Source organism: Nematostella vectensis, chromosome 9, assembly GCF_932526225.1.
Source record: "Nematostella vectensis chromosome 9, jaNemVect1.1, whole genome shotgun sequence".
Lineage (NCBI taxonomy): Eukaryota > Metazoa > Cnidaria > Anthozoa > Actiniaria > Edwardsiidae > Nematostella > Nematostella vectensis.
In genome coordinates this window covers 4,223,914-4,247,781 of record NC_064042.1, presented here as the reverse complement: position 1 = coordinate 4,247,781, position 23,868 = coordinate 4,223,914, and the positions used below count along the sequence as shown (strand labels likewise).

Sequence of the window (23,868 nt, the reverse complement as noted above, 5' to 3'; positions counted from 1 at the left end):
ACCTTTTGTGCGTCGGGGATGTGCTTCCCTGTCACTGGGTAGGGATGCCAATCGAACATTTCGAGATTGAAATTATCACAAAAACACATTTTCTCTGACTTCTCCCTATCCCTCGTAAAGCTTGCAGGGGACTTAGCGAGAGGGAAAGGCATCGTCTAAGGGCTGGGGCATACTGTAGATATAAATACAAACATATTATGGTGAGAGGTAAACTTGTGTTTATGGCTCCAATACATTTCTTCTACAATTTTACTTCGAACTCCCCCTGCATCCGGCACTGTCCTGGGTCCCAAAGGATGGTCGCTGGCTGTCATATGTAACCCATATCCTTATTATATGTGTTGGGTATTGTGCATCTGGCATTTCAAGTATTGTGCTCCGTACCCTATGTGAGTGTCGTTAATTAGTTTGTTAATAACATTTGTCGACGAATGCAAATACAGTGTAAATCAAGTCTACTGCAAATAAAATAATGTAAAATAATAAAAAAAACTCGACGGCGTGATAACGTAATTATCAATGTAAGCTCTCTCTACCGTCTATTTTTATGGATTTGAACACAAAAAATGTAGCAAACTTATAGAGGACCAGCTGATTTTCGTGGACATCTTGATGCACTAAAGCTTTCTGTGATAAGGTAAAGTGTCGTTCCTTGTCTCACCGCACTACTAGCACTGTATTTTTTATTTATTTTATTGCGATTACTATGCGGTTTTCTATTGTTGAATTTATATTTACTTTTGTCTACAGACATTCCAGAGAACACAACTCTCCAAATCAACAAATCGAATAATACTAGTATAATCGCTTGCGTTGGAGACATTATCCTGCTAAACTGTTACGCTGAAGGCAAGCCTTCAGTTATCACTTATTCCCTTCTGCTGAATGGTGAACAGCATAAGGCTAATCGAAGTGGAGTTTTTTTTGTCTTCCCCGGCACTCCTGGATGGAACAATTTTTCTTGCGTTCCTAACAACACTATCGGCAAAGGTCCAGAAGCACTTGTTCACATCATCGTTCCAGGTACGCATTTTATTATATCTGTAGAACAGGGTTGGCTCGGGGGTGTGATCGAGTCGCTAATGTTATTGTTAGTTTACACAACCAGACTTAGAGTGCTTAATGTTAAAACGTATGAATTATAATAACTTTACCCATATAATCCTTCCTCAACGGACATGTTTTGGCCGAGAGAGGTAGTACCAACAAGCCTCTAAGGGTTAAACAGAACCTGCAAAAGCATTCTCAGCACCATAAAATTGCTGTAGAAGATATTACAGGGTTTTTTTTTCTAAGCAGAACATTGTGAAAAACCAACAAACAATTTAATGGGTTTGTTCGGCAAGTCAGCTGCTAAACATAGGTAGGTAAACCATGCCCCGAAAAACACAATCTTCAATGTGCCCAAAAAAGCTTTTTTTCTTATAACTTCTGCTAGACAACTTGTAATCTTTCCATGACAAGATCACTGAAACCCGTCTCCCCGTTTTCATTGTTATCAATACAGTCTTTGAATTCTACGTAAGACGGCCAACATTGAACAATTTTAATGTAGGTTGTGATGCACATTTACTTGTGTGCGCTTTAAAGAGAGCGCTGTTGGCAACAACACCTTGTGTCTAGATACAACAATTTGTGAACAAATATTAGTCTATCTAACCATGCCTGCTTTCAGTACAGATCACTAAACCAACTTATGGTTTGTTATTCCTAGTCACTCCCAGCAGTGTTGTCATTTTCCCACCGAGTCCTACCGTGACCGAGCGTGACCCAGTGAACCTGACGTGTTCAGCTGATGGTACTCCTCCACCAACCTTCACATGGATCAGCCCTCAGGGGCGCACCGTAGCACATGGACCGTCCTACACCATTTCCATGGTGCACCGCGACATGTCAGGAGTCTACACGTGTGTGGCTACTGACGGATATGGACGGAACCACACCAGGGATGTGACACTTGCAGTCAAATGTAAGTTAATCTCTTGACATTATTTTTAACATCCAAGTTCTCCTCATGTTGGTCAGTAACATTATTTACAGGACAATGCCTAATTTCGTTATTCTCTCAACGCATAGGTTTTGAAATTTAAAAAATAAAGTGGTGGATTGAGAACGTGTTTTCGAAAATATGTTCTCATGGTTAACTTGATGATCCCAATGATGTCCAATAATAGCTACTTACTAACCGAGAGTGAGGTCATGCCGGAAAATATCAAACTGAGGCTTTGGCGTATCGACCGAGGCTTTGCGATGTTCGGCTGATACACAGACAACGACAATTATTGTCATTTGTAAGATGATTGGTTTTGTTAATAGAATGTAAAGGGTGCTCAAATTATTTTTTGCTTCATAAATTATATAATGATCCCATTCAATTTTTTTTCTTTAGACAAACCTGAAAACACACGCCTTTCTCCACTGGCGAGCTCATACTGCCGTAGCTCCACTATTTCTGTCAACTGTTCGGCGACAGGGCATCCGCGGGTGAACCAGTACTCGCTGTATCTAAACAGCCGTCACTTGTCAAGTAGAATGGACGGAGTCTTTAAAGACATTTTACTTCACACCCTGGGCGAGCAGCTGTTTACTTGTATCCCAAGCAACACTGCTGGAGCTGGACAAAATACCACTGCTAGAACAATTGTGCAAGGTACATCCTTTCTACTTCTTATAAATTGATAAAAAAAGCGGAAATGCAGCGTATCGAAGTGATTGTTCATGATGGAAAACGAACCTGGAGCGGCGTTCTCTTGTTACAGTCGATTTCGTAGTCTTATTATGAAAGCCCAGAACTCGAAATCCTGTATCGTTTGGGGAATAGCATGTATAGTCAATCAAACCAAACAATCAAACAGCCCCCAAAGTTATATTTTAAAACGATAAAGATTATGGATTCTTCGTGGAAGTGAAAATACAATCTTGACTGTAAAGATTAGTGGGTACATGGTACCAATAATGTTCTCTCGGGGTATGCTCAATACAAGTATTACAGCTGGTTTTAGAGCCAATATTAAAATATTCAGTGAATATTTATCACATGCGAGTGAATTCCTTATTTTGACATCATTCTTTATTTCATACCCAGAATTCCACTCGTCCGTATCCATTGCGCCTGCGCGTACCATCACAACAAGCGAGGGGTCGTACGCGCAGATTACGTGCAGCGCTAGTGCTGTTGATCCGTCAAGTATCAACTGGGTCAAAGATGGCGTCCTTAAAGGGGAGGGACCAACACTAACGTTTCCCTAGATAAGCAGAGATCAAGGGGGAGTTTATAACTGTACTGTGATTGACGGCTGTGGCTCAGCATCAACGGACATAGCGGTTTATTGTAAGTGGCTGTAAAGTGGCTGTCTTTGAGCTTTTTGATAGTAAGGCAATAAATAAGTTGGGACAAGAAAATCAGGGATGTGATAAGGGTGGAGAGGGGGATTTGTAGGTTTATGGGATGCCTGACTCTTTGGGTCTAATACCAAGGGGTCGATGTAATGTCAATCACTAATCACCCTCTAACCCCCCTCTAGAGAGCCATTTAAGTCAGATCTAATATCCTATGCGTGTCATGTTGACAGATGTCGACATGGAGAGGTATCCACTTAAGTGCATAAAGTCACCAGCTGTCAGTATCACCATAGAAACAAACAAGACCCCTCCCCCTGACATGATCTGTGTGACGAGCAGCAAAAAGTTACAATCACATTTGACCAGGAAGACTGGAAGAAAAGTCACTTACGAAGTTGAATTGACAAGTGTAGACGAAGCTGAGGTGACATGTCACGCGGAAGGTTTCCCTGGATCTCGGCATACATTCACTGTGGGTAAGTACTGGGGCGCTTAACCGTTTCAACTATTTCTGTTGTGTCACGCGCGTTACCGTAAGCATTAGCATAATTTTTATATTGCAAGACCCTCTAAACGTTTTCGTGTTTTATAGTTGCAGCGACCTCGGAGCAGACAAGAAATGGAAGTTTCCGGCTTACAAACGCCAAATATCCACCAAACGATCTAATGAAAACTAGCCTCGAAAAACTGGTAACCTGAATAACCAGTTGCTGCTTGAGAGTTGTAAGATCTACTAGATCTTAGACTGTAGACCTTTTAAAGTCGCACTGTCACCAGTTTACTTCCGGTCGATTACGTAAGAATCTCCGATTATTTTTAACGGGAAACACGAAAAATATTTCAAAATATAGAAAGCAGTGTGTCTATTGAAAGTTTCTTTGAGGATGTGACTGATAATTTAGAGCGGATGGCCTGTTAAATATCTCGGATTCGAATAGATTCTTTTGTATTTTAACGGTTGAGGTTTCTGTCCTTCCCTCTGACCTCCGGAAGTAAACTGGTGACAATGCAGCTTTAACCTCTGTCAACATTTCTGTAGGTACAAGAAAGCGTCGATGCCACTTGTATGACTAAGGTCTCCTTGAGCTATGGGTAAGAACCTTAACAACACCATGTAAATATATTAATTAAATGTTAGAATAATGCACAGACTGCTCTTTTCTTATCCATCCCAGGCCGGGTAGTCTTATCGTGTACGTAACCCTGACAACGCCAGCAAACGTCTCAGATCGCTTTGTACCGCTCAAGAATGCCCTTCTACAAAATGCGCCAAGATACAACTTAACGATTGAACCGTCAAGTGTCAAATTGCAGCAAGGTAAGAAGATCATCGTAATCGTCGTTACTATTTTTTGTCACAGTTCCTTTCGGTTTCTTGCTTTAATCACATACATAAGACTAATCTATATAGCTAAGAAGCACAACGATTGTCGTAAACAAATGTCAAGATGCAGCGAGGTAAAAAGCTCGTCTTCGTCGTTGTTACCATTTGTTATCATTATATATTCCTTTGCATTGTCATCGACATCATTGTAGCATTATTAGTTCCTTTCGGTTTCTTACCTTTAATAACATAAAGGCTAATTTATAAGCTTATATATGGGCTTGGGTTTATAGAGCTTATTTATCGAAGCCATTCCTCTTTCAGTGAATACTCAACAGGCGCCAAAGTTTGATGATGTCAAACCTACCCATCAAAGAATCAAAGTCACGTGGTCAAAGCCCTATAGTAATGCGCAATGCACGATGCGCGCTAGACCTCTAGCTGGAGCGTCACGTGACTGGGTGGCGTCATCAGGTGTCAGTAGTCCAGCCTCGCTGTCGTGCGTGTTGGATGATCTTGAGCCTGACACTCTGTACGAGGTGGAGGTCACCGTGTCGGTGCGGGGAGACACAAGTCGTGACACGGTGTACATCAAGACCACACCTACAGGTACGTGTGCTAATCACGTGATCACCATGACCACACCTACACGTACGTGTGCTAGTCACGTGATCATCAGGACCACATCATAGTTCGTATGATGGTCACGTGACCATCAGTACCACCCCCACAGATAAGCGTGCTAGTCCTATGACCATCAGTACCACCCCCAAAGGTACGTGTGCTAGTCACGTGATCATAAGTATCACCCCCACCGTGTGCTTTTCAGTTGATCATCAGGGCTATCTCAACTAACAGGCACGAGTTCTTGTCAAGTGACCAGAATAGCTCCTTTCAGATCCACGAGTTTGTCACGTGATTAGACACCAGTAGGAGAGTAATATCGCTACGTCACATTTTACACCTCTACTTTATGTATCTTATAAGGTCTATATTACACTTTGTTCCAGCTGTCGAGGTAAATGATCAGAACTCCACCATTGTTGGTCTCGCTGTGCTGGTCGCCATCTTGTTCTTGGTCATCATTTGTCTGATTGTCTACATCGTGGTGCTGAAGAGGGCAGGTAAGTCCGTCAGATATGTTTACTGTTTTATGTTATATGTTTTATGTCGAGTAGCATTTCAGCCATTCTCGAGGTAGTGTTAAAGGAGTGTTTATTATTTATGGCCGAGGGAGTGTCGGTATTCAGCCCAACTCCACTTGAGTTTTCTGTACAACCCCCCCTTTGTCAACATCAAAACTTTGTTGACCCCTCCCCCCCGGGAGAAACCTCAAAACTTGTTTGACCCCCCCTACCCTGGTTACCAGAGTCTCCGAGCTTCGCGGCTACAACGATTTGAGCGATCGCCGCGAAGCCAAAACGTTGTCGCCGCTAAGCTCGGAGCTTATGGTACCCAGGAGCAAGGGTAGACCCCCATCCTCCTTCTCTTTTAAAAATCCACAAAACTAAATATTTATAATACGAAATATAGATACATATAAACAAATCATGCAATGAAAAACAACCAAGAAATAATACTTCTTATTTTCATAAATCAAATGTGGCCTTGTGGCGTTTTGAAACAGTAAAGAATATGTATCTATACCTAATAAAGGATAAATTCGTCCTGTGCCCTTGGTCTGATAGATTTCCCAGATCTGGTACCTGTGGGGGTGTCCAAAGCAAAGGTATCCGAGTCAGACTTTTTTACAAATTGACATTATCTAATAATCTGTTGTACTAGAATATTTTAAAAATGCATATATTTCAGTTGTTGTTTTTATTGATCCTATAGGTCAAGCTTAAATGAACTACTACCGAGTAATAAACATTGTTGAATTTGTCATTTGTGGGAAAGCGTTCACGGCTCAACAGCAGTAAATGTAGCCTAAATATGTTATTGACAACGCTAGGAAACAGCTTTTCTGCATTTTGATTACTCATTTCAATAATAATATGTAATGAAGTTTTATTCTTTTCTTGTTTTGCAGGTCTTACAACAAGGAAAAAAAGGTATGAAAAACTTGATACTATCCAGCTATCGTTACATATTCTTGTTTTTTAGTTAACATAACATTTTCCCCACAGACCTGAAGCTGATAACCCAGGCTACTCTGGATTCCAGGTAAGCATTTCTTTCTCTTTATTCTAGAGGTCATACAACATCTTGAGAAGTGAGGTACCAATAAACAACGTTATAAACAATCTATTATTTTTCAGAATGTGGCAATGCAAGAAAATGCGAACCAAGACCAGCACACAATCTCAGAGATGGGAGACTATGAGGTCGCCCCATCGGAAATTAGGGGACCCAACCCTGACCCCATTCCACAATACAAACCAATGAACAATACACCAGCACGACCACCCAACCGTAGCAATGTCACGCAGTATGAAGCTATAAACAACAACCGGTTACGTGACCAGCACGTGCCAGCCAATCGCCAGTACGATAGCGTCGATAGCACGAGAATGAGTGAACAGAACCATCCCGCGAGGAGAGCAAGGAACGGCACAGGTGATCAAGGCGAGCCAGGTTACGAGAACACAAGAAAACGAGGTTTACCAAGTGAAGTGTACCAATCTTTACAGGCGACGACACAACACCGTGAGAATACGCAGTACGCCCCATTGCATCCTGGGACACGCATTGCGGCCAGGCCTGGTGTTAGGGACGAAAGAGGAGTAGGCTCAGACATAAGAGGGAGTGAGTACCAGGAGTTGCTCAGGACTAAAGCCACAGATCCATGTTATCAACGGGTAGGCAATAAAGTCACTAGCGCATAAGATGGTCATATCGCGGATCCATGTGATCAAAGGGTAATCAGTGGAGTTAATAGCGCGTGAAATGCTCATATCGCGGATCCATGTAATCAAAGGGTAGGCAGTAGAGTTATTAGCGCATGAAATGCTCATATCGCGGATCCATGTGATCAAAGGGTAGGCAGTAGAGTTATTAGCGCATGAAATGCTCATATCGAGGATCCGTGTGATCAACCCCTAGGCTCTAAAAACACCACTCGCGCGTAAGAAGGGTCCCGCAGACCCTTGCAATCGCGTACAAAGATAATACCAGCGCGATAGCTGAAAAAACCTCGTATACAGGTCAGTATCATCAAACGTTTTAGTCACTAGAATTACCATCATATCTCGTATTATTATACCCCCATAGATTTTTGTTACCCTACAATGCTACGAACGCGTGAGGTGCATGTCACAATTGGTCCCTCTGTTACCGTGTAACCGCATGTCACTCAACTTGAGAAATCCACCAAGATTCCCGATGCTGTCTATCATGGTATCATCGCTATCATCACGCTGTAAAATATCCGAAACAATCAGGATAAACACGACCGTTCTAAACGAAACTCTCGAATTGTTTCTATTGCTACTCAGTATCACAAATATCTTCCAACGCTTTAACTTGGGATTGGCTGAATACTGGGTAGTAGTTTTTGGAATCCCATCCAAGGTATCCTATTGTGTAGACCCGAAACAACACGCCTTGCACAGTTTGAGGTTCATAGGCTGGTGTCACGCGGGACAATTATAGCAGGGTGTCGGGGATACGCTAGTACTTGTCACGCGGGGAATTAACGCAAGGTGATGGGTTTCGCTATTTTTATAACTTTATCATTTTAGACAATTTACCGCCAACTTGTGCCGGGAGTTAATGATGCGTTAATAGTGTGTTAGCTCCGTAGTCAATAATAACCATGTAATTATTACGTAGGTCACGGCAGTCCAAGGGTAACTCACTGGCACACCCACGTTGGAAGGTCGCCACCCATAGGCTAAAAACCTTATCCAAACGAAACTAAATGCTTTTCGGGGTGTCAGTGAAGGTTTCCCGTTTGGACTCGCCGCCCTAGGAATATACAAAAGGGATGCGGTACGATACCCTAAATTATTATGCTTAAGATAATCTTAAAATCTACTTGTAAACCGTCTTGTACACACCGTGTAAAGCAGTTGTAACAGCGAAGAAGTCAAACTGGTGCCTCCCCCAGCTAAGTGGTCATAGTTGTCATTTAAAAGAGTCCGTTACAAGTGGCTAGAGAACCCCCCCCCCCCCCTCTGGTTTACTACTAATATGAACTATTTTGCGAATGGTATTTCACGATTTTTGTATTTCACACGCTTTTTGTTATCAATCCTAAACCCGGTTATTTGAAACATAATAATAAAATATTATAAACAAATTTCATTTATTTCGTTCGTGCTTAAATTCCCATATCGCTTCTTGCGTCCTTACCACTGCTCTTGCCTCTCCAACCCCCCCCCCTGTCTTCTCCTAACTCCTCTCCGTTCTTCCCCACTTTGCCTCTCAGGCAAACTACGTTGGTCCATGCAAACTCCAATGGTTCTTATCCCACGAACCTTCAGGGGAGTCGCGATAGATAATGTAGACAATTTCGTGGACATATTAGGATGGCAAAAGGTGTTGCGTCGACCCCGGGGGAGACTCTAGAAACAGGGATACCACTTTGGGTTTGGTCAACAACAATTCTTACCCGTAAGAGATAGAACATTGGGTGTGATCGAAGGACTTTCTTTAACTCTAACAGATAGCAAAATCGGAAAAAATTCCTATGTCGTTTGTTTTAAAGATGGGGGTAGGGTGGTGCTGGTGGTGGTGGTGGTGGTGGTGGGGGGGTTCATTAGAGGGGGCGTTTATTAGAGAGGGGCGTTAATTTAAAAATACCCGTTAAACATATCTTAAGGAATAGCATTTGCTCGAAAATTTTATGCCATAAAAGATAGCAGAATTGAAAAAAAATTTCTTAAACAACCCCTAAGGAATTGCAGTTTATACACTGCAATTCATATATGATTTTATACACTAAGGATAGCAATTGGTCGACCTTATATATCCAAAAAGATAGGACGATGATTACCACCGTCTTCTTTTCTGTAGAGTTCCCCCCCCCCCCAAATTTGGAATTTGGCTATAAATCAATCTCTCAAGAACGTACAGCATACACAATGGCGCTGGAAAGGAAGCTCGGGATAAAGCTGGTAGCCGTGGACGCCCTGGGCAACGTCCTGTGGGACTCGGGGAAGTACGAGAGGAGGTACACACAAATCCGCATCCCTTGCCACAATAACCACGCCTGGGCGGAGCTTCCGACTGAACCACCTGCGATCGCGAGCGTCCATGGCCTAGACTTCGAGGCTGAAAGGGAGCTTTGTTCGCTATGTCAGGGAGAGGCAGCGCCTCGCGCTACCAGTGCCGCCGCAAAAACTCACGAGGCGAAGGTACGAGAGGTGCTCATCCGCTTCATAAACAGGGCGATCCCCAGAAGCACGAGGGTCTGGCTGTGTGGGCGTGTCATAGTCACGCACAAAGGCAAACTGTACCGGTCGGGACAAGACGGATGGGCTATCGACAGGGCGTTTGCAGACGAGACTGGACACGATCCTCAATGGCTCCCTGATGATCACCCAGCCTACCAAGAGTACATTGAAGCTACGCACTAGGGTATCGCTTCAAGAAGTGGACCCAAAGAGAAAACATCAGGCCAACGCCTCCTAAATACAGGGACGTCTGGCGAGCGGCGCAGGTTGAGTCCAAGGTGTGGAATAGCAGGGAAAACTTAGGGGCGCGGCCTCATGAGCATATCGACATGCGTGCGGCGTACCTAGGGTGCGAGGACAGTGTCTTCGGCGGCGCCTCCGACGCCATTGATCTGGTACTGAAATACGGCTTCCCTACGAACGTGTATCGTATCGCGGATGTTGCGGGACGGCCATTGAGCGAGGTTCTTCAACTGACCGGGGCCATTCAGTTGACCGAGTGGGGCTTCTCTGAGGCCTGCCACCCCTACACTTCCGGGAGGGTAGGGCAGCACTTGGAACAAAACGAGGGCTGGATCACCACGCCAGAGCTCAAGGACCTGCTAGACTCGGGTGACCTCGCCATGGCCGCGGCGAGGGAGGCGTTGTATAGCGTCGGAAAAAAGGACTCCATCAAGTTCCCCCACTCCGGCCCCGGCGGCGGAGACTCGCAGGGTCGAGGTCTCGCTGTGCGTTTCGTAGGCAAGTGCGCTCGCCATGGCGACGAGTCCTCGATCGTAGTCCGCGACCGTGAAGAAGCTGCGTATCTGACAAACCTCCTTGCGGGCACCGACCACTTACTTAACTTCGAGCATGCCGACGGGGCTCATCTGATCCAATACAAAGACGGAGTCCGGCGCTCACAATGGTACCACATCAGGGCCTTCGTCTTGGCGTACACAAACATAGCGTTGCGACGCATGTTGAGGCGGTTCCCTCGCGAAGACGTCCTCCGTGTGTGCACAGATGCCATATACGCAAAGGCGGTGCCCAGTGGTGTGAAGCTCGTGGAGCGAAATCCGAGGTATGGAGAGTGGCGCCACAAGAGGCCTGGGTACGAGTGGCGGCCCGAGGCGGCTTGGGGTCCGAAGAGGTCGGGGTGCTTGGCTAGGGAGCCAAGCACTGCGCCGAGTCTGCCGTGCGATCTGGTGGCCGCGACCTCTGCGAGGATGTATCTAGCCGGCCAGGGAGGATCGGGGAAGACCGAGTGGGCGGTGAGCATGTTCCGTGGCCGTAACGCTGTGGTGCTCACCCCCGAGAACGACCTCGCCCACGACCATCGCAACAACCCGCGCCTCGCGGTGAAGGCTCAAACCTACCACCACTACCTCTGCATACCAGCGGAGAAGCCGATAGAGGAGTGGAGACCTTCCGAGCTGGGGCATAAACTCGACCGTCTCACAGAAGTAATCATCATTGACGAGTGCTGTAAGGTGCAGACTAAAGTGCTACGCGTCATCCTAGGGTATCTCGCCACGCGGCGGTGTCAGGTAGTGTGTTTTGGCGACTATGGACAGGTCCCGCCCTGGGGAGATAAAGAGGGGCCTCACGATATGCTCAAGGAGTGGGCACAAGGGAACATACGCTGGTTCGAGTCCGACTACCGCTGCCTGTGTGAAGACTGCGGAAATCCGTACAGTACATGCGACTGTGGCTCTGCCGCCCCCTCCTCCAGGCTCCACGACATAAAGGGCCGGATTTGGTGTCAGCCAGACTCCCAACAGCTTGAGGTGTTTCGAGAGGAGTGGGATGGGGTGGCGTTCGACACGGCGATCGAGCGGGCCCACCCAAGCGATATGTGGGTGTGCTCGACCAACAAGATGGGGGCCCTTGTCCAGCAGCGATTGGTCGAGCACCACATGAAAAACTACCCCCGACTGCCAGCAACCATCCGCTTTGACCCCGATCCTAGCGTCGCGCATCGTTATCGCAAGCAAGGACGGCCGGTGCCCGTGCCAGGCAAAAGGGGCGAGAAGGTCGACGCGTACAAAGGCACGGTAGTCGAGGTCCCTCTCGGCGTGGTCCTTAACGGGCTTCCCCTTGAGTGGAAATACGCGGACTGGGGGACAGTCCACCGGGTGCAGGGCAAGACCATCCAGAACCCAAGACGTCTGTTTATCATAGACCACAGCTTAGAGGGCTGGATCACGAATGCTGTGTACACCGGCATCTCCTGCGTGCGGCTCGCCGACCAGATAGTCCGCGTGATCCCCCCCGATGACACCCCAGGTGCCTTGGTCCCCACAGGACTGCAGGCTACGCCCAGTGAAGAGCTCATTATAGCGCGAATCAAGCGATACGCTATAGACGACAGGCAAAAGGGTCGCACAAAGTACACTGGACCGCAACACGTTCTGACGGTAGACCACGTACTCGGCATGATTGCTGACGCGGAAAAGAAGTGCACGGTCTGTGGCACTCAGCTTCTGCTTCAGGGATACACCAAGAGCCATCCTCAATGCTTCAGTATCGACCGGCTGGACGACAGTCAGGGTCACTACCAGTGGAATGTCAGACTCACGTGCCTTAGCTGCAATAGAAGGCACAAGCGCTGATCACGCAACGCGCAACTGCGATCGCGTGAAGCCGTGCTTAGAGTACGCCGTGTAATACAACACTGGCTGTCCGGGCTCCATGACCCTCTTTAGTATTGGGTACGCCTTGCTTGTCCACCACGGGTCCGTTGCTCGCCGTCGGCCCTTGTCCTGAAGGTCTTCCTCGTTTACGGCGATGTACACCCCCGTTCCGACATCTAACGGGGAACCTCTAGGGGAGGCTTTTCGGCTTTGAGAGGCACGCGCCTCAGCTTAATGGCGTCCTCAGGCGCAAGGCCAGTCATGCGAGTCTTCGTTGCGTTCATGTCCGAGATGACGATTGGCAGAGTAGTAACCCACTCGCGGCAGCTGCATCACAGCAAGCGGCTGGCTGCGTAGCCGATGGCGAGAGCGCCGGCGCCTATGTACGCCAACTCGGCGTTCTTCTGCGTTTTGCTGGGTACGTAGTAGTCGGACAGCTCGGGGGCCCGCATCGACTCCAGGGAGGTCTGGTTGTAGAGTTTGAGCGCGTAGTCGATGTCGGTGAAGTTCTGCTTTGCGAGGGACCCTCTCTCGCGACTTTGAGCTTGCCAATCGAGGATTTTTTGTCGCCGCTGTTGGTAGCGTCCATAGTCTTGTTGGTATTTCTCTAGGGCCTTGTCGTGCCTCTCCTTCTCGGCTAAGGCGGGGCTCTCATCGTTCGACAGGAACTTTGCGAGGTAGTTGCCACCAACGAATGCAGTCGCGTTCAGGACGGCGCCGCCAATTAAAATCGCGACAGAGGCCATGTTTATGCGAAGCACACTCCACGTGCTGTGTGTATGCGCAAGGCGCGCACGAGTTTAATACACGGCCTACATGTACCACGGTACACTACATGGGCAGGATCTTCTGGTCCTCAAGGTAACCCTTCAAAGCGACAGCACCTGCGACGGCGGCAGTCATTTTTGCGTAGTTCATGGCGTTCGCGGAGGGATCTTTGGTGAAGTCCTCGCGTAAGACCTTGCGCCCAACTCAGCCAATACCGGCGACGAGGCCGGTTATGACTGCGGCGTCGGTGATGGTCTTTGTAATCTTGCTCTGCTGGGTCGTCGACATCGCGCGGATATGGGTGGGGCCCTCGTGTCTAAATGTCTGCTTACTCCATGGATAACAGCCGAGACCCGGGAGCGCGAAGCGCTGTCGCCGGAGCGCGCTCCTTGGTCTGCTGTGCGGCCGCCAGCGGTGGCCTTGTGGGCGGAGTCCCGCCGTCGGCCGCTGCGTGCGGATCGGTAGCTCGCTCGGCCCCGGGGCCACCAGCTGGTGTGCGCGTGAACGCGGCAGCTAGCTCCCGCCTACGTGTGTAGAGGCCGATCAATGACACTAGAAGACCAGCGAGCCCGATGATCGAGCTGGCCGCCCAGGTAGAGTTGCTCTCCGGGGCAGGTGTGTGTGCCGAAGGCATGCCAGCGCTTGCCGCATCGTCGGCGCGCAAGCGCCGTCCCGGCTGCGGCTCGCTCGGCCCCGGGGTTACCGGCAGCTGCTGCGCAGCGGCGACACGAAGCGCCTCTTATTTCGTTTCCACTTTGCCAAGCGCCTTCCGGCTTCGACTCGTCCAGGGTGAGGTCGGGTCGCGGGCGGTTCGGGGCTCGTGATTCGCGCGCCGCTGCCGGGACGGCAGCCACAGGCGTACGTGCAGGTTCTTGATGCTGTTTGCCAGGTTCTTGGGCAAGTTCTTGAGCAAGTTGTTCGTCAGGCTGGGCACTGGTACTTACTTGAGGTTCCCCCATCTGCGTCGTCGTGCGAACACGCTGTGTCAACTACTTGGAACCAAGTACTTGGTACCAAGTGGTAGGAGACGTGGCGAGCTTTCAAATGAGCGTCTACTCTGGGATGGCGGGCTCGACACTGTCCGCGGCTGCTACCTCGCGTTGGCTCCGCGCGTCAGCGCTTGCCGTTCCGGTGTCGGCACGACAGTCCACATGACGCGATATGTGTAACGCCCCGGCGGCTAAAGCCATCGAACGGCTACAGCGTAGAGCCAGGCTTCCGCACAAAGCGCGGAGCTCGTTGATGATGATGTAGTCGAACACTAGGTCGTTGTGGAGATCGGCCACGCTGTCTATCGGCAGCGCCATGCCTACCAGCTTGGTCGTTAGCTTCAGAAAGCTGTCTGCCAGGGCGTCTGTAGTCCGGCTGGCTAGAGCGGTCTCGTATCGCCTCTCGTACTTCCTCACCTCCTCGGCGCTCATGCGTTTGACGTCGCCGTGGGTCAGGGCCTTGCCTACCATCTCTCTCGACTTCCCCGAGGCTACGAGAATCGCGAGTTTCTCCCTCGCGTCTGCTATCTCGGTTTGCTCACCGGCAGCCGGGACGGCTTGCGTCGGGCAGTCCAACGTCTCGACGGCCGGGAGGTCGGCGGCGCCCCCCTCGAGAAGACTCTCAAAGCATTCGTCGCTCATCATCGTTCGACTAGGGCGATGGTATAAGGGTGACGCAAGCAAAACTCTAACTTCGAGAACTTTTTCGTCTTGAGGGCCTTCATGTACTTTTTCATCTTCTCTTCTGAGAGCTCCGCGCCGTAGTCATGCAGGATAGCTTTCATGTCCGCCTTGCTCGGGGTATAGAAGACCACCAGGGCCGCGATGTTCTCGCGGAACGGCTTCGTGATGCTGGTGAGCTGCTGCGTGATCACCCACACGCTGATACCCGCGTGGCGCGCGCTGAACGCCAAGTTGACGAGCTGGTCAGAGCGCCTCTTTACGTCTTTCGAGGCCGCACAGTCGTCGAGTATGATTAGCGTATTAGTGCCTTCGAAGAGAGTGGAGACAAACCTCAGCAGTACGTCGATCTGACCCGCCTCAGGTGCGATGACAAACAGACGATTGTCGCCCTCGCCGAAGCCGTCGTATGTTTTGTTGTAGACAAAGGTAGGGCACACGAGTACGATGTAGTCAAACTTGCCCCGGAAAGGGCCGCACAGTCGGTCCACTACGAATTGGGTCTTCCCGCATGACGTCGGGCCCACGATGAGAGCGTTAAATGGGACGTTTTTCGGTTCCATACCGCTCCGGCGTCTGTGCTCAGTATTGTATGGACTCTAGCTGTCCGTTCATAATTTTCATTTGGGCGTCGGCCACCACAAACACGTGACAGTTTACGCTACCCGAGCCGCCTGCCGTGCGTTTTATCTCGAGGTGCACACCGTCGCGGGTATTGACCAATCGGAGACCACCCCCATGGATGGCGCTGTCGTCCGTCGTTCGAAGGTCGATCCACAGAGCAAATTTGTTATCGCCATAGAACGACTCGGGGCCGATTGCCGGGGCGGCGGGCGCTCCGCTGTGCCCCGCCGGGGAGGGGCGGACGAACCGCCTTTTCGCCTCCCTCCAGAAATCCGTGGGGCGCAAAGCCCTGGCTGAAGACTTTGTTTGGCGTGCCGTCGATTGTAACGCGAACGCTCTTGATGTCGGGGTACACGAACTTCTCAGAGTCGCGAGTCCCTGCCGTGTATGGCTCCACGAAGAGGAGCAGCAGACCACCCATAGACCTTCGCGGCAGGTTGACACTCTCGTTGATTATGTTGTCCGTCCCTTTGCTAATCACGAAGGTCTTGTGAAGGTTCACTTGCTCGTAGAAGAACGTTGTGCCGTTGTGGTAGGCGGCGGCTGCAGACCGGGCGAGGTTGTCGTCCCTCAGGCTTTCGTACTCCAGCTCTAGATTTTTTATGCCATAGGATAATTTGGTGGCATCAGTTCCGACTACTATCTGGTCAGCCGATGGGAACGTGATCTCGAAGAGCAGCGCCTCGGAGCGCGCCCTTGGGTATAGCACGCCGTGGTCCGTCAGCAGAGAATGGTCTAGCGGGATGGTGTACCTCGCCCCGTGGGTGGCGCTTAGAGCGTTCTCCTTGGCGTTACTGGTCGCCTTATCGCCAGCCTTGGAGCGAAGCTTGCGCATGTTTTCCGACTGTATGCCCTGCTCCAGGCGGTCCTCTCTCTCGGCCTTGGACAGGTAAAGATCCTCATACGTCTTGAAGACGTCGTAGCGGTTGGTGTCCTGGAGCATTTCTCCTGCAAACGTGATTTTCAGGCGGCTCACGAGATTTCGGCCGACGTTGTTCACGACGGTATTATTCGCATGGCCTGAGACGGAGAGTTCGAGACCGACCCTCAAGGAGCCAGGCACGAGCGTGACGCCTTCCGACAGCTTTGGGACCGCCACATAAAGCGTCTCCTCTGGGGAGGCCGTCGACGGGTTGAGAGTGACCCGGTGAACAGTTCTCTCGGCTTTCAACCCCAGAGGGATTCTGGGTGTTCGCTGGGGGTCGAAGTCGCGAGGCTATGGTGCGGACTGTTAGACATGTCTAACATAGCATAGCACGAGTTATGCGCGCGCATCATGGGTGATGTTGACGTTGACATTGACGATACCTTGCCGGGTGCGTCCGCCGATCGCGGGGTGGGGGACGACGAGACGACGCCCCTTATCCCGTTCGACCCCGACGATGGGGAGTCGATCCCAATGACGAGCACGTCGTCGCGTACGCATGCTGCGCATAGGACGGCTTAGCAAACCGCAGGAACGGCAAGCGCTGAAACCTCGTTCATCACAGAGGGTTCGGCGAGGAGACTCGGTCTCGAGTCCCTCAGGAAGGAATACCCAGACTTTGACGAGAATCTGTTACGGTTCCAGTTAAGCCGGAAGGGGAAGACGGAAATACAGGTTCACAACTACGGCAGAGGAGGAGGTTGGACCAAACCATATCCGCTGTTTAACAAGGATGGGAGCATCCAAGAGTACGTTAAAACTCTGAAAGGCTTCAAGTTGGCGATGGGGCCCGTGGCAGAGGTAGACGCGGTAATCCAGGAGAACACAGAACGAGTCCAAGAGCTGCAAGGGGCGGTAGCCACAGACAGGGAGACCATCGACGACCCTAACACGCCAGAGAGTCGCCGTCAAGAGGCCCGCAAGCGCAACGAGGAGAGGCTGTCCGAGATTGACGAACTAGAACGCGAAAACCGAGAACTCGAGAACCAAATGCCGCTAAGGGAGCGCATCAAAGCCATCTTCAAAAAGTACGGCTTCACCGCCACCGCTATCGGGTTGGCCGTAGCGCTCTCTTCTGTGGCCAGAGGAGTCGGTAACGGGCTTAAGGCCATCGGTAAAAAGCTGGGAACTTCTCCCCGGGCTAGTAGGCAGCATCGCGAACTTCGTGTTTAAGGCTGCAGGGGAAGCGGTGAAATTCCTTGGCAAAAATGCGTGGCTGCTCATTCTAGCCGTAGCCGCGTTCTTGGTTCGTCAAATGCAAAGCAGCCATCGGAACAAGTAATACGCCGCGGCCACCGCGAGTGCCGACAAACCCGCCTTGAGGGCGGTGTGGTCACTCTTTTCGCCCGACGGCACCGGCGCCGCCCCGGTCCGGGGCAGCCGCGCCCTCCGCGTGCACTTTCGCAGGGGCGCTTTGCCGCCGGGGCGGCACGTGGTCAGTCGCGTGTTGCACCCTAGGATGCCCACCGGCCATGTTATAAGCACCGACTGGCTTTGTCTCGGTGTTGATCGCGTTTGCGCCGAGCTTCATGGAGTCCGTGGCTTTCTGCAGCTTATTGTTGTAGCCCACGACGCTTTGCCTGTTGATCACCAGATCGCTCGGCATCAGCCACACTCCTGGTGCAACTGCAAGACTCAGTCTCACCTTGGCCTCCTGCACGGCTAACTGGTACCTTTGCACGCTTTGAGCGATGTCGTTTTCTATGATCGCGTCTTCGAGCAGCTCCGTGAACTCCGCCTGCGCCTCCATAGCCGGCCCACCGGCCCCTGCGATGGAGGAACGGACGTTTACCTGTGCACCAAGCACTGTGTAGACGAACGCCTCGACCGAGCGGTCGAGTCTCTAGCCCTGCTTTTGTCAGCCCCTCGCCTTTGGGAGGCGCAAACCAGCTATATTGCACGCCAACGTGGTCGTCGTTGCGTATGTAACCCACCTGCTTCCCACTATTGTACGTCCCACCTTCGTCGCTAAACAGATTGAGGTGGCTCGGGTATTCGTCCGCCGCCGTGTCGTAGCCACGGATCACGTGCACGTTGCGATACCCCTCTCCCGGGTAGAACACAAACACATCGCCCAGCCCATGGTTCCGCCCGCCTTTCCATCGGAAGTCCGGCTTACGCGGCAAACCGAACTCTATGCATAGACGCTCGAAAGCGGCCTTCTTGTAGGGGTTACCTTTTTGCGCGAACGGGTTGTCGCCAGGCAGGGGGACGCCGAGGTCGTAGAGTATCCTCCGGGTGGTGAAGTAGACGTGAAACCTTAGAAATCCCCTGATGACAGAGGGGAGCGTGGCGAAAGTGGGGTCAGTTAGGGACACCCCACATCCGGCGGTTGCGCACCAGACCGCAAAGTTGAGTTGCTGTGGCCAGTACCCATAGGAAGGCTCCGATAGCCACCGGCGAGACTCCTTGGCGGACTTGTGCGTGACTACTTTCTCTTTGAATATGTCTCGGACCCTAGTCGTGAATGATTTGTCCTCAGCCACGTGTATCTCCAGCTGCGTGAGTAGTGGGGCGATGTCTGAGGCCGTGCTCTCCACGATGGTCGCGGGTACGGCGTAGAGCAGCTTTTGCGTGAGGGTCAGAGACCTAGGGAAACCTAGGGAAACCGGTTTTTTGGCTTGTTCGGCTATAGCGTGTTTGATATGTTCGGCTATAGAGGCTCCCGCCGCAACTGCCGCCTTCTTCGTCTCCTCCTCCTTCCTTCGGGGGACCTCGTTCAGCATCTGCCAGCCTTCCCAATCCATGCTCAGCCCTATTAGACACGAGGCGGGCTATGTTCAACACAATGGTGGTCCTACACGCTGTGTTCACCGGAGGTGAACTGACGCTCTTCTTCGGGCAGCCGATAAGGCGCCCACGCTTTGTGGCGCTCCGGCAGTGCTCGCTGTTTAACAGCTGGTATAATCTCGAGCGGGAGCAGCAGATACCGACTATAGCCTCCCTCCCGCCCATCGCTACTCTGCCAGCCGGGCACCACACGGCCGAGTCCATCGTGGAAACGATCAACCACGCTAAAAGCCAGATTCTGACCGCGAAGCAGGACCCCCTCACCGGGAAGATCGTGCTCGTGTCCACAGGCGTTGTGTTCCTGAACGCCGAGCTTTGCGCACTATTTGACCTAGAGGCTAAAGACGATCAGATGGGGGAGCGGGGCCTCGCAATGCCCGTGGGGGCCCTCCACTTGAGGTGACTTTGCCGAAAATAGAGGCCATCTACGTCTTCTGCGACATCGTAGACCGCTCGCAGTGCCTCGCCTTAGACGAGCCTTCAAACGTTCTCGCTTGCCTAGAAACCCGCGGGAGGCCGCACGAGAAAGTCGTCTATGGGCCCGACATCCCCATTTGCGTCGCAGCGTCTTCCTCTGAGTTCGTCTCGAGTATCCGAATATGGATCAGGGATGACCGTGGTAGACGGGTGGACTTTAAGGGCAAGCCTGTTCGCCTCGTATTAGAGCTAACCTAGGTCCGACATAACAGGCATGGCGAACAGCGACGTTAGCAGCGGTGGCATATCCATATATCCCCCGCTCCCCAGTGCCCACCCCCCGCAAACGCCTACCGCTCCGGCAAGCACCGGCGGCGACGCGCAGAGTTTCCGACTCCAGGTAATACGTGACACTCAGGCGGTTTTAGACAATGAGATAACGCATTATCGACAGGTGCGGAAGAAGTATAAGCGCGCCTTCGCCGTTACCCATGCTGTGTCTGTGGCATCCGGCATCGCTGCAGTGGCGCTTTCCAGCGCCGGGCTGGGAGTCTCTTTGAGTGGGATAGGGGTTCTGATCGGCGCTCCGCTGGCAGGGGTCGCTGGGCTGGTCGGTGTCGTGAGCGCGGGCGCGGGGGTCGTCTCTAGGGGTCTTACGAGCAAGGTGGCTAAACACGAAGACACGATGGTTCTAGCGGAGAGTAAGAAAAACTCGATCAGCGAGCTGGTCTCCAAGGCTCTGCAAGACGGGCGTATCTCAGACGAAGATATTCGGCTAATACTTCAGGAACAAGAGAGATACAACGCGCTCAAGGCCGCTATCAGAGCTCGACCCGGCCTCGCACCGCATGATAAAAAAAGCGGGAAAGGGCCCTCCCTGGTGGCACGCGAAAGGATAAAAAAGAGACTGCGAAAAATTCGCGAGGAGTTCGGGAGCGAGGTGTTCGAGTAGAACTCAGGTTTAAACGCCACGCCGGCGGCTTTGAACTCACGGCCGAAAAACGGTTATTCCACGCTCCGTAGGTTGGCGGCCCTCCTCGTTTTCACGGCCCCATCGCTATTTGCCCCAAAAAGTCGTGTACGCGCAGGTCCTTGGGCTTGCACGCGCCCGGCCTACACCCTGATTATTCATGCACGCGAAACAACGGCCCTAATTGATTATTCATGCACGCGGAACACCTGCCCCTAATTGATTATTCGTGTTCGCGAAATCTATTTTGCCTACATTAACTTTTGCCGATTGTTTATGTACGTGAAATCGATTTGGCCTTCATTAGCTTTTGCCGATTGTTTATGTACGCGAAACATCTGCCTGATATACAGAGACGGGGCTGGGAGGCCCGGGGGGGCGATTCGCGGCTCCCAGGCCGTTTCACTCAAACTACCCAGTCCCCCCCTGCTTGGCTGGCTCTTTTTAGCCTAAACAACTCATAAGGGCATTCAACTTTTCAAGCATCCATATTTCTAAAGGATATGTAAAATTTATGCAAAACTCTTAGCTGTATTATTTACTTCCTATTGATCCCCCAAGAGTCTTTAGAAAAATATCTACTTCGATGGGTTCAATTCATCTGGTATTCCTTGTTGGTGCCTTGGTTTGCCTGATTATAACTTCAACAGGTAAACCAAACTCCATTTGTACATCGGCTTTTTGTCATGTGTCAGATATGCAGTCATTAGGATTCCGTACATGCCCTTTCTTCATGTCATCAGAAGCTAACAGAGGCACATGTCAGTACAACACACATCAAAGCAATGACCCCACAGTCCATTGGCTTGTTTATACTATAATTATTTGGAAGATTCATTCATGTAACACGTTCACATTTTCTCATCCTCCAGATGCGCATCATCCGCTACTACACATATATTTATGTCATCGGTATATTTTATTGCTGCCTAAACATGTCAATAAAAAATGTCGACTAGGACATAGTCTAAATTAGGGGCTTATAAATCCGATGGTACATGAATTTTGCACTTTGAGCAAAGATTGGTGTTTTTTATTTCGATTCAGCAAATAAAAAAATGGAGGAATCAAATTCCTGAATTATAATGAAGCCGAACGCAACCCCATGTCGAGCTCAAATAACACCCGATTTTCTTGACAGCCGTCTTTATTTGGTACACATACCTGTTTGTACAGGAGACAAATCACAGAAAATAAACTCTACTCTTGCTTTATACTATTCTCAGATGCTGTGTGATTGTCTTGGTTCATCCTTGGAAGTTACTGGAAGTCAATAAAGATATTACAATGAAAAATATTTGCTATTTTGTACAGACTTCAGTTCAGAACGCCTGCCGGAATGGGGGTGTACACATATATGCGAATTTTGCAGTTAACTTCTTCTATAGAGAATGGTAAATTTTTGCGATTATGTTTCTCGGAATAATAAAGATTATTGCAAAATATAGAATCGTGCTATATACCGAGGTTTATTTTGCAATTATGTTTATGACATAATTGCGAAATTGAAGGTTCATCTATTTAGCTAGGTCGGGTTTTGCAATTATGTTATTGACATAACTGCGAAATGGAAGGTTTACCTACATACCTAGGTCGGGTTTTGCAATTATGTTACAGACATAACTGCGAAATCGATGGTTTACCTATATACCTAGGTTGGGTTTTGCAATTATGTTTTTGACATAAATTTTGAGCTATCCATTATCTAGCGCACCTGCATAAATTATTTTCGCGGTGTGATAGAAATGCTCGTATTTTAGAGCGCACACAGCTTGGTATAGCATTATTTTATGATAGATAGAAACATTTTTAGATGGACAACTCTATGGATGTTATTTATTTTGGTTTAGAATATGAAATTCGAATTTTGCGCTCAGATCAATTGTCCTGACATGTTGACTCATTGACGGCTGATTGATAACTGATTGTTCTTGAGCCCGGGTGTGGGAGGAGCTTTCCCTTTTATAGCGGAACCTCGTGTTTAAGAAGGAGGGGGCTTACTTAATTATGGGATTTGTAGAGGAGGAAGGGGTATTAGAGAAGGGGTGTATTCAAGATGGTAGGCTTATTTAAACCTTTTTTTGTACACATGATTCAGTAGTACAATCATCTCTTTTTTAATTAAAACATGGGAATAAAACCTGATATAAAAAAGGCATATGCACAATTACCGCTTAAGACTGAAAAAACTAAGCATTTAAGACCATCTTTTGCCAAGTTTTTTGTTGCAGAAAATTTACAGTGAGTAAAGGGGGCTTATCAGAGAGGCAGACTTATTAAAAACTCTAGGCGGGGCTAGGGGGGGGGGGGGGCTTATCAGAGCATGTACAGTAGTCTGCTGCACATATCTTTGATGCTTTTTGCTCTTGTTCCCCAGTCTTAAATAACATCGCACTGATTAAAATAAAATTTATTAGACTGATTAAGTTTTATTTGGACCGTTTTATCAAAATGATATTCGGCCACATTTTTTAAGCCACTGGTAAATTGTCTGGATATATGCCATATTTGGATTAGAAAATCTCAAAAGAATTTGAAAAAGAAAGCACTTGATAATTATGTTCTTATGTGCTCTACTAAATGTGCTATCCTTGTTGAGAAAAAGCCACACCCATTTTACTATCTTTTATGGGTTAATGTTTTTGGGCTGAGCACGCGAGAGATTTTTATTTGTGAGTCCTCCCCTCACCCCCCCCCCCCCCCCCTTCACCGTCACCCACCGGGAAAATATAGCAAGAGAAGTTGACTGAATTCTGAATTTCCTGAAGGAGTTAGCTTGAACCCCTGCAAAAAATGTATTTCCTTCTTGAGTTTTTACCGATCTCCCCTGCACTTTTGAAATAGTACAAGGGATGGTAAAATATTTATTTCTAGACTAATAGCTTTTTTGGTCTCAGATGATAAGACTCCAGGGTGATAATGAACCCTGTCCTCCCATAGGAAAAATAAAATGCTTTATGCAAATACTACGCCCCCCCCAGCGTGACTTTTATTCATATAAAAAGGTACCCATAAGCTTAAAAAACCGGAAGATCGCTTTAAAATGGCTACATTTAGATAAATTCTCCAGGTGAAATGACACAA

At 49.5% G+C, this 23,868-nt stretch overlaps 2 protein-coding genes across 2 annotated transcripts in view; both read left to right on the top strand.

The window, feature by feature from the left end:
* Positions 1–1,986, top strand: part of LOC5501752 — a 49,739-nt gene extending 47,753 nt beyond the window's left edge. Inside the window, exons 18-19 of the mRNA XM_048732372.1 lie at positions 751–1,023; positions 1,715–1,986. Coding sequence (XP_048588329.1) covers positions 751–1,023; positions 1,715–1,986 — 545 coding nt within the window. The remainder of the gene's footprint in view (positions 1–750; positions 1,024–1,714) is intronic.
* Positions 1,987–3,250: 1,264 nt separating this feature from the next.
* Positions 3,251–7,494, top strand: LOC125572205. Its single transcript, XM_048732371.1, has 10 exons — positions 3,251–3,331; positions 3,573–3,818; positions 3,935–4,032; positions 4,382–4,434; positions 4,518–4,660; positions 4,991–5,275; positions 5,677–5,790; positions 6,699–6,720; positions 6,796–6,832; positions 6,928–7,494. The coding sequence occupies exons 2-10, from the start codon at positions 3,581–3,583 to the stop codon at positions 7,492–7,494; spliced, it is 1,557 nt and encodes a 518-aa protein (XP_048588328.1). The 5' UTR covers positions 3,251–3,331; positions 3,573–3,580.
* Positions 7,495–23,868: the final 16,374 nt, after the last annotated feature.